General features: G+C 60.7%; 1 protein-coding gene across 1 annotated transcript; it reads right to left on the bottom strand.

Moving 5' to 3' along the window:
- Window positions 1–5,447: 5,447 nt before the first annotated feature.
- On the bottom strand, window positions 5,448–10,417 carry PLPBP (pyridoxal phosphate binding protein). Its single transcript, XM_086477101.1, has 8 exons — window positions 10,322–10,417; window positions 9,768–9,875; window positions 9,493–9,528; window positions 8,821–8,896; window positions 8,508–8,642; window positions 8,166–8,308; window positions 7,440–7,538; window positions 5,448–7,138 (listed from the first exon to the last, which is right to left on the bottom strand). Exons 1-8 carry the CDS (start codon window positions 10,415–10,417, stop codon window positions 7,001–7,003), a joined length of 831 nt encoding a protein of 276 aa, XP_086333227.1. The 3' UTR covers window positions 5,448–7,000.
- Window positions 10,418–10,709: the final 292 nt, after the last annotated feature.

The following is a 10,709-nucleotide window of genomic DNA, read 5'->3' as shown; positions in this document are numbered from 1 at the left end:
CCGCCGGCCCTGGCACCTCCCCCGGCCCGCCCCGCCCCGCCCCGGCCCCGCCGAGGGCATCGGTTCGCCTCCCCTGCCTGGGGGAGGGATGGGGTCCCCCGGGGGCCGGAGCTCGGAGCGGTCCCGGGCGGCTGGAGCCTGCGTGGGAGAGGGAGTCCCGCCCGGTGCAGCGCTGGAGCCCCCTGGAGAGGGGCCGGAGCTCCGTGGGGTCCCATGGGACCGAGAGCCACAGCCCCCCTGGACCAGAGCATCCTGCCAGAGGACGAGAAGCTCCAGCCGCGCCTGGTCCTGAGCTGGAGCCCTGAGCATCAGCGGGAAGGGCTGGAGCCCTGCGTGGTCCATAGGGATGCTGTGGCATCCCAGCTGCGAGGAGCACAGGGCGCCGTGCCCAGAGCGGTGGCGCGCACACAGCCCCACCAGCCCTCCTGCACATGGGGGCTCTGCGGCCTCCCTGGGACCCTGCACGATGGAGGAGCCCCCTGCACCAACTCACACTGTTCACTTCATGGTAGCGCTGCTCCGTCCCCTCTTGGCCTCCGCTCCGCAGTTAACACTCTTCCCTTCTTGCCTTCCCTGTTTGCTTCAATGGTTTTCACGCTAAGTTCAATATTTTCCTTCCTGCTCTCCCCTCCCACATCCCCGCTGCCCCCCAGCCCTCTCTCCACCCGGGGTTCGGCTTCTCCGAGGCCAGGGCTCACTGCAGCTTCAAATCAAAAGGGATCAAAAGCAGGCAATGAAGTCTCCAGGACCCCACGCCAGGGAGCGGAGGAAGAGGGTCATGGAAGGACGACAAGAGATGGCTCTGTGAATGTGGTTTCTCTCCAGGACCAATAGTTCCTGGAGGGAAAAAGAAATTTACTCCTTTCTCCAAATAAATACAATTTGCTGTGGCGGTGGGCGTCGGAAAGAGGAGATTCTCATCAGCACACACTCGCAAGCTGTTTCCACATGCGCTTTTGTTCGGGAGCGTAAGAGCCCAGCTCCCGCACAGTTCCTTAGCCGCTTAACCAGCGGTTGCCTCGTTTCTCCAGCTCTTCCCTGCCTACGCTCAGCCCTGCCCCGGCACTCGCTGCCTCCAGCCAGGCAGGGACAAGGACCGCAGCCCCAAGGGCTCTTCCATGGCCAGTTGCAACGCCCGGCCCCAGCGGGGTCAGCCCTAGGACCCCAGAGCCCTGGAGACCGGAATCATCTTGATAGTAAAAAACCCCAACAATCAGCACTGGACCCATATCCTCTCTTTTTTTTCTTTTTCTTTTTCCTTTTTTCCACCCAGCAAAATTTCCACTGCAGAAATTACTCTCCAGTGCTCAGCGCCGCAGGATGCTGGTCCCAGATCCTGGAGCTGAAGCTGGAAGAGCAACAGGAAACCGCTTGTGTCCAGTATCCGCTCAGAGATCCTGCGAGCATCTGCACAGTATGAAACCCCTCCCGAAAACCAAAAGGGTGAGCTGCGCCTCCCGCTCTCAGCATTGCGGAAAGCGAGAGTGGTTTTCCCCGCTTCTTCTGGAGAAGATGAGCCTGCAGGCTGGAGCCCACTGCTGTCCCCGGGTAACTCCACCGAGGGAGAGAAGAGATCGCTTGTCTGGCGTCTGATTTCGACCACAGGCACTCCCAGCACTCCCAACCCCGCACCAAACAGGGACAGGATACCAAAACTCCACAGCGCACAGGGCTCAGCCACCTTCTTTCCCTGGCTCAAGCCCCACATTAAGAAATCCTTGTCTCCAAGAACTCCAGCGCTTGCAAGGACCCGAGGAGCCACCGTGCAGCACCGCTGGCCTCTGCGCCCGTCAGCGCAAGAGCTGGGAGCGAGACACGAGGCTTCAGCGCCTCAGCCCCGAGGGAATGGCCCAACGCCGCGGTGCCAAGCGGCTGGAGGGACCTCGAGTGGAGCCAGGGCTCACACCTCGCCGCGGGCGGCCCTGCTGCTCCAGAGCGCTCTTGCCCCTGGTTATTCTGCGTTACCTCAACGGCCCCTTTCGTTTCTCCTCCGCAGGGAGAGCCAGGGAGCTGCTCGCGCTCCTGTTCCTACCGAGTGCAGCTCTGACCCTGATCCTGATCCAAACCGCAGCTGCTGCCCCCCTCCTTCCTCTTCCTCAGGGCAGCAGCTCCACAGCCGGGCTAGAAGAGACCCTGGGAAACCCCAGCACTAAGCCAACGGCTCCCCGTGCATGGACAGGAACAGGACTTGGCACCGATCTGAGACCCTGGAGGATGTTGGTCAGTGTTGGCAGCATCCAAGGGCAACCAGAGCTCTGGAGTTGTCTCCACGACACATTGAAGCAATCAAGCCACTGTATGAGGTCTTCAGAATTTCAATCTCCTATAAAATTACCTCCAAGAACAGTCAAAACCTTGTCCAAACTAGTAACAAATGTGAAGTACTTGGGCCCAGCCCCGCTACGAGGAGAGGAGCTCAAGCAACACTTCCCACACGCTTCGAGCCCAACGGAGTTCAAGTTCTTTCAACTACTTCCAAGCCCCTCTCTGTGCTCTCCCAGCCCCGACCCCTCCTGATGCCTCCTGCCCAGGAGACAACAAGGCAACCTGTTTGAAACTCCATCGCCACGGACGTGCCGGTGCCAGACGCCAAATCCCCGTGCCCCTCGCTCCCATTCAAAGGTAAAAACGCTCCCTAACCACCGCAGGCACAGGGAAAGACAACAAGCACAGGACTCTCCAAATTCCTTTCACTGGGATCCAATAAAAACCTTGGCAGTTGCCGGCCTTCCTGCCGGAAACTCGATATCCCAGAAATAAACACACTTCCCACTTTGAAGGGCTGCAGCGGGCTCTGCCTCGGGCGAGCTGCTCCGGGCTCTCACCTGCCTGCAGGGAACTGCCCCGAATCTCTTGGTTTTCTCACACAAGCCGAGCGCCCTGCACCCACCCGCACACGGCGGGATGCCGGGCACCAGGACCAGGCCTGGCTACGGCACCGAGGGCCACGATCCGGGCAGCGGACACTTCTGTGTCCCTCCAAGCCCTCCCCGCTCGCAGAGCTGGGCTCGGCCCCCGCCGCCGCCCGGCACATCTGCCGGGTGCATCACCCGCCCGGCTCGCGCGGGGGTTTGGCGGGGAGGCCAAGCTCTGCTCCGGGCACCACCGAGGATATTATCTGATAAACGATAAATGAAGCCTGGCTTTGGGGAGGAAAGGGAGCGAACGATGCCTGGACTCTCACCTAACGGTGACCAGAGCCCGCGGAGCTCGGCGACTTCAGAGAGCGCCTCTAGTAGGAAAGGCTGCTGCTTCAGCACTGGCACTTCCCCGAGGATGAGGAGGACCTCGGATGGCCAGCCCATCTCCCCAGGGGCCAGGAAAGGAGAAGCAGCAGCACGTCACCCCATCCAGCACCACTGGCAGTTTTATTCCTTTTAGAGGCGGCCAAGTCTGCCCCCAGGTGCTCCCCGAGCCCCCGGGAAGAGTTTTTCTCCATAGCGCACGTGAAGTCCTGCTCCGCGCGCTGGCACGGCTCTGTGGGGTCAGCCTGGCCAGCCCCCCTCCAAGGGACAGCGTGGAAAGGAGTGTCACCTCGGGGGACTGCTGGGCAACCCGGGGCCGTGTCTTTGCTCCGGGAGGTGACGGCGCCTGCGCCAGAGCAAGGGCTGTAAGTCACGAGGGAGGAGGAGTCCCCCCAGCCGCAAAACAAGCCTTCGGCTGCTGGACGCTTCCTCCAAGGCAAATATTGACAGTGACACGGCCCCGAGGAGCGGGGAGCGAGAGCTCTGCTGCTCCAACAAACCGGCCAAGGGCTTTTAATGGATGTAAATAAAGGCTGTGTTGCAGGGGGCCGAGGTGCCTGAGCGGGGAGGGGTTCATTAAGAGGCCAGGGAGCCTTTCATCTCCGGCTCGTTGGCTCCACTCCAGTGACCAACAGTCACCATCTGCCGGGTGACCCTTGTGGAAGGAGTGGGTGGTCTGCGCCCCGCTTCCCCCCCCCGGGCAGGTGTCTGGCGTCACCAACACCGCGGCTCCGCACCCTCCCAGCTCGGGGCAGGCACCTCGAGGAGGAACAGGAGGTGCCGGCGGGCGCTGCCCGCTGCACCGGCTTCAGGGAGGCTCGGCCGCGGGAGGAGCATGGCAAAGCTCCTGGGCCCAGCTCAGTCAGAAGAAAAAAAGCCTGTTGGGAGCGGGATGAGAGAAACAGCTGCAGAGGAAGGGAGCAGAAGCCCACGCCGCTCTCCTCTCCAGCCCAACACCGGCTGCCGCGGCTGCTGTGGAGGCACAGCACCCAGGCTGCTCCCCGCAGGCCACCTGCGGGGCCTGGACACAGCCCGGCCGGAGGGGAGAGGTGTCCCGCAGCCGAGAGCACCGCGCGGCTCCAGAGCCACCGAGACACACGCAGCTCCGCCGCGGTCTCACGGAGGCGGCCACCCCCGAAGCTGACGGAGCCCTGAACACTTTAGCAGGCAGGAGCAGGCAGAGCAGAAAACCAGAAGACCACACGCTTTTGGCGAGCCAGTCTGCTCCTAAAATACCGCTGTGCCGAGCCAGCGCTCCAGGGCACGGGCGCCAGGACAAGCCTTGCCCTGCCCCGCAGCCAGCCGTGCACACTTGCCTCCCAGTTTACACCATTTACTACTCCATGAAGCTTGGCTAGCGCCCAGTTTCAACTCAGGGAATAAGCATGAAATGACTGAGAGAGGAAAAGCAAGAGGGGACACGAGCCACAACGCAGGACAAGCCTCAACCCCCGCTGTTCTGCACCCCAACAGCAAGAACCGCGGCAGCGCGACTGGCTGGGGAGCCGCGGGCTGGGGGGAAAGGGCTGTCAGCGAGGGGCGAGCAGAGCAGGGGGTCCCCGGCGCCCCCTCAGGCTCAGAACCGCCTGCTGCGGGGCTGGGCTAGCGCTGCAAGCTCAGGTACAGAGCAGGTTTGGTCCCCGTTTGCTGTGGAGGGCTCCAGCCGGCGTTCCACAAGCAGCAACCACCCTGCGGGGGCACCGGCAGCCTTTGCACGTTGGGGTCGGATTCGGAGGGAACGGGCGTCCTGGCTTCGTTCTGCAAAGCGAGCGGGAGGCGTTCAGCGCCGTGAGGTGCCCAGACGCGAGGGTCTGGGGTCCGTGCGTGGTGCTGGAATGCTGGGGGGAGAGAGGGGGAGGAGGAAGGGGTTCGCTTCAACCATCAGGCGGGAAATAGAGTTAATTTTTGAGACTCGTGAGGGATCCGTACCTGTCCGCAAGCAGCCGAGGAGCTGCGGTCCCTCCTCCGGCGGAGCAGGAGCGCTGCCCCGGCCCTGGGGAGCAGTGCCACCCAGAGGGCTTCTCCAGAAATAGCTGAGGCCATCTGACATCTCGCCCAACCTGGCAGCTGGTTTTCTCCCCTTCTGATCACCGAAAGCGTCGCTTTCCTCGCCAGCTCCATCCCAGTTGTCTTTCAACCCACCCTCCTCCCTCCCGAGACAAGCAAGTCTCACCCAACAGCAGCCCCAGGTTAGGGAACAGCTTCAACGACAACTCAGGGCATTTATTCACCACGCTGGAACATAAAAATAACATCTTTAATAGCTTTATCATTGGCACAGATGGTATTAAAATTCACCACTTTTTATTAATGGACTATGAAACACGGTGCAGTGCCGAGGCTCCGGCTGCATGTTGCTTCTACACCACGTAGCTAGGACAGGTTGGTGTTGGCGTTGACTCTTTTCATTTACATTCAGCATTTACAGTCAGAGAGCAAACCCAACAGCTAGATTCAACCACGCGCACACGGAGAAAAGCCTGGGAAGGATGCTGCTGCTGGCAGCCGATGGGGTCTCCTCTCAGCAGCACACAGAAGCCCCAAAATTAGTTGTAACACGGGTTAGAGGAGAGACTTGCCATAGCTACTGCTGGCCAAACAGCACGTGACGTAACGCAGGAGCTTCTGCTCACACTGAAGGAAACGCTGCAGGGAGAGAGTCCCGCTCCCCTCGCGCAGAGGCGAAGGCTAAACCAGCGCTCCAGGTGCCAGGGCACAGCCCAGCAGCTCTGTCAGCGGGGACAGGGAGTTTTTTGAGGGACCTAGAACACGGCGGAAAAATACTACTTCACTTTCTGAAGTACTTTTCCCAAAGGGCCTCCAGCAAACCTCACTGCTGCCCCCCCAGACCAGCCGCTCCTATCGTCCTCGTCCAGGTGTAGCCGGGATGGTGGAGGCACCACACGCTCCAGTGACTTGCCTTGGGAAGCAAGAGCAAGCTGAGGGGAGAGCAGGGGCCGGGCAGAAAAGCCCCATCCTGACCAAAAAGCAGCGTCAAGAACCACTACGCAGGATGAAAGTCACTCCCAACACCCCTTCGCAAGAGGGGAAGGCTCAACGCGCCCCAGCATCCGTGGGGACACGGCCCCGAGGGGAAAAGCCGGCAGTGCCGGCCTGGAAAGGACAAATACAAACTCGAGCGGGACAGATACTCCCACGCTGGCGCCCTGCATCCAAACCATCGGCCACTAACTCCTGCTGGCAACCACACCCCCCCCAGCACCCTGGCGCGCCTGGTCTCCGTCCTCTGCTGGAACGGGGGGCGTCTCGCCAGCGCCACAGCCCTGTCACAGCCCTGTCACAGCCGCCCTCAGCAGCGACCACGTGCAAAACTCACTTGGGGAAACATTTATAGGTCTCTGGCAGGATTAGAACTCGATTAATGAAGAATTTAGTCCTCAGTGAAAACACAATCGCCGACAGCGCTGCAGAGACATCTTGCTCATTAGCAACTCCAGCCTGACAAGTATGCAGTCTGTTCAACCCAAAAGTCACTGTTCTTAGCGACCCCGAAGGTGCCAAGACACCACAGTCACTTTCAACCACAAATTTTCGTTATCATTTGTTGGTTATCAAAGTTTCCAGTTTCTATGGGTGCTCTAGAATCACAATGAATTATGAGGCATTTCTGGCCTCTGTTCTGTTTCGAGGAATTCCCTCTCACCATCGCGATCGGGTGCCAACACGGAGGGAGGTAAGAATGCATAGCGAGGTCTCCCATCATCTGTCCTCTGTCGAGGCCATTTTTTCCCCATCTAATGACCCTGCACTGTCACGGTCTCCGTTTCACCTTTAGTTTCAGCAGGGGCCTTGCCACCAACTGCTTTGTTGGAATAATCTCGCTCTCCAAATATAGTGCTTCCAATCCTGACGTTCGTAGATCCAACCTCGATCTATGAAGAGACAGAAAGGAGCTCAGGGCAGGGCTGCCACCCCCACCTGCCAGCACAGTCCACAGAGGGACGGTTCCCCACGCGCTCGCCGTCCGCAGCTACAGCTGGGGTCTGTTTGGAACCCCTGAGCTCTCCCCCAGGACCAGGAGAGCTGTTTCTTATGGAACAGCACCACCTCCATCCAAGGGGAGGCCCAAGAGGCCTGTTTGGTGACGCCTGGGCTGGCCTTTGGGGTGCCTACTGCTGGTGCTGGTACGTTTGTCTCCCAAGAGAAGGGGTGGCAGAAGGAAAGGGGACTTACCGCATGCTGGAAGTCTGTGGACATGCCCATGCTCAGCTCCACCTTCTCAAGGGGGAGGTTGAGCTTTTCACACACTTCCTGCCGCAGAGACAGCAGCATCTAGAAGGGAGGAGGAAAGAAGAGAGGATCACACACTTGACAGCCACGCCAGCGCCGTTCCAGGCTTTCACAGATCACGATTTCTGCCTTTCTTTGAAGCCTCCTCCACACACAACACCAAACTCCCACACTTCCCACCTCAGCTTCCTCTGCAGCACCGTAACAGCGCCTGGAGACTCCCCATCACGGGCTGCGTTACTGACACCACACGTCCCTGCAGGACTACACATCTTCTGAGGATACCCAGTTATCCCAGCAGCGTGGCAGGCAGGGAGGGCAGCCCCAGCTCCTCTGCCCGACGCAGCCCCGCGCACGCAGAGTGCAAAGGGAGGCCGACTGACACCTCCTCTGGAAGCAGGACCAGAGGATCCGGGGCAGTAACTGCTGCACGAGGTGCCCCTGCCAACACCCGGGCTACAGCTCCAGAGAACGGAATCCAGACGAGCCCCCGGCCCCTGCAGAACCGAGCCCAACGGCTGCATTAACGCCGATGCTTCGGAGCTCTGTGCTACCCTGAACCAGGGGTTTCCATCGACAATCTACAGCTGGACTGCGACTGGTTTGGCTGGGACAGACAGCAGACTGTCACGGGAGACCAGCCAGCAGTTTTCTTCTAGAAAGCCTTACCTGGAAGTCAGGATTTGGCCCCTTACTAAGGTCGTGCCCGATGCTGCCGATCGTCATCAGCCCCACGAATTCCAGGCTTGGACACTTGCTGATGACGTGCTCCACGGCAGCCGCGGTGTCTCCGGGAGGAAGGCCATGCTTACCTGGCAAAACGCGGGGAGACTTGTGCCAAGCTCTGCCAGAGACCTCCCCCACCCCGCAGCCAGGCAGACGGTAACGGATGAGCAAGTTCCATTTTAGCTTAGAGAAACGCCTGAAGAGCACAAACTAACCCATCCCCTCCGGGCTGTTTCTGCCACGTCAACAGGACACGCCTGCCTATCGCCAGAAAAAGCCACTTACTGTCTTCTCTGCTCGTGTTAACTTGCACCATGACCTTCAGCTTCTGAGACGACCCTTTTTTCTGCCATGAGCTGTTGACTCTGTCGGCCAGTTTCACGGAGTCCACTGTTTCCAACATGAACAGGTTGGGGACAGCTGGGGACAAAACACAGGCTGAGGACAATTCTGCTGGCACAGAAGTTTTTGTACCTACAACTCAGCTCGCTGACAGAGTCAGGCACTGGGGAGTCAATGTACGTGGGGCTGTCGCTATCTGAACACTGGAAGACTATCGCCCACGGGGACACCGCACATAAAATTAAAGAGGGTTTACCGATCAACTTGTTGACATTACTTTTCTGCAGATGGCCAATAAAATGCCACTTAATCTCCGGACAGGAGGACAGAATCTGAAAGCAGAGAGGAACAGTTCAGTTTGAATGACAATTCTCTCTTCCCTCCCACAGCACTTAAGCCTTAGTCTGCCCACAAACGAAATACCAGACACCCAACCTCCTTCTTTTGTTTACCCTGAAAGCACAGCTCAGGCAGTGCTTGTGGTGTGAACTGAGAGTGCTCCACAGTCTGGAGAGGAGCAGGGCTGTGGGTGCAGAGCGTCACGCGGTGACTGGGGAAGGCAAAGCTCTCTTATAACTGAACAGTCATGAAGTGATATTTTCCCCAAACTGAGCACTACCGTTGGTTTTTTTTTTTCAAATGAGAACTGCACACCTCCTACAGCACAAAGCACAAAAGGTAAAGCACTGTTCAGACAAGTATTTATGACTAAGGTGCATGTATTCACAGAATCCTCTGGAGCCAGCAAGGCACGGAGGAGGAACGGGGCAGAGGCAAAGAGCTAAGAATAAGCCCACCGTTCATCTGAAAGGACAAGGATCAAACAGCCTCCATTGCAAAGCCCCAATAAAAACCAGGGCTTTTGCTGTACAGCTCTCAGGACTCAGCTATACAAGGAGAGAGAGTACGTAGGAAACTGTGTACTTACTCTGGAGTCTGATGCCTTTTCTAGCAACTCTTGAACCTAGGAGAATTCAAGACAATCTCTCGTTAACACCACGCGAGACGTGCCTGCAGCGCACGAACGGCCTCTCTGGAATGGATGTTCCCGGGACCAACGTGCACCTCATGAACACACGGCCAGGGGCCTGATGCCATAACCGAGCCCCGCTCCCCAAAAGCAGGGCCACGAGCACCGGGCTGCCCGGTGCCGGCCTTCGCTCTGGGGTCCACTCGCAGACCCGTGGGGCCCCGCCAACTCACGTAGTTCTCCCCGAAGCTGCGCTGCCCGTGGCTGTAGGCGTCGATCACCATCTCCGCCGGCTTCGTCTTGCTGACAGCCACCAGCCGCGGCTGCACGGCCGGGAGCCCCTGCAGAAGCAGCAGCAGCAGCAGGTGAGGGGGACGCGCAGGGGAGCTTACAACCCGCTCCACGCTCGCCCCAGTGTCCCGCAGCGCCCAGCCAGGCCCCCCCAGCCCCCGTTCAGGTCTCCCCACAGCCTGGGGCTGCCATGGGAGGGGGGGGGTCAGGGCGGCCTCCTGGGTGACGGGGGGGGCCCGCAGGGCTCTACTAGTGGGCAGGCCTGTCTCTAAGGACGATGGCGGGGTCCTGTCTCCTTTGCTGGGGGGGCACAGCCACCCGCCCCCATGGCGGGCCCGTCCCCGTGGTGATGTGGGGTCGTCTCTATGGCGGCGGACGACCTGCCGCCATGGCGAGCGGGCCTACCCCGGCGGGGTAAGGGCTTTCCCCCGCGACCCCGGCTCCCTCCGCGCCCCGGCGGGCGGCCCCGCCGCGCAGCCCCGCCGCCGCCCCTCACCTGCGGCCTCCGCGCTGCCGCCTGCTGCACCTGCTCGGTGACGGCCCGCAGCGCCGGGCCCAGCCCGTCCCCGGCGGCCATGCCCGCTCTCCACATCCCCGCCCGACCCCGCCGCCTTCCGCCACGCACGCGCGCCGCTCCTCCCGCCCCGCGGCCAATGGGATCGCTGCGCTGAGCGCCGCCGGCCAATGGCAGCGGCGGGGCGGGGCCCGGGGGCGGCGGCGCCATGTTAGGAAGGTCGGCGGGCGCCATGGCGGGCGGCGCGGAGGCCCCGCCGCGGGGGTCAGGCCCAGCCGCGGCGGACACCGCTCCCCCGAGCCGCCTGGGGCCGGCCCCGGCCTCCACGGGCTCCTGAGGGGAAAGGCAGGGCCGCAGGGCCTGGCTGGGG

This window comes from Leptosomus discolor, chromosome 23 (genome assembly GCF_034619465.1).
Source record: "Leptosomus discolor isolate bLepDis1 chromosome 23, bLepDis1.hap2, whole genome shotgun sequence".
In the NCBI taxonomy this organism is placed as follows: domain Eukaryota; kingdom Metazoa; phylum Chordata; class Aves; order Leptosomiformes; family Leptosomidae; genus Leptosomus; species Leptosomus discolor.
This window is presented reverse-complemented; position numbering and strand designations above follow the sequence as displayed.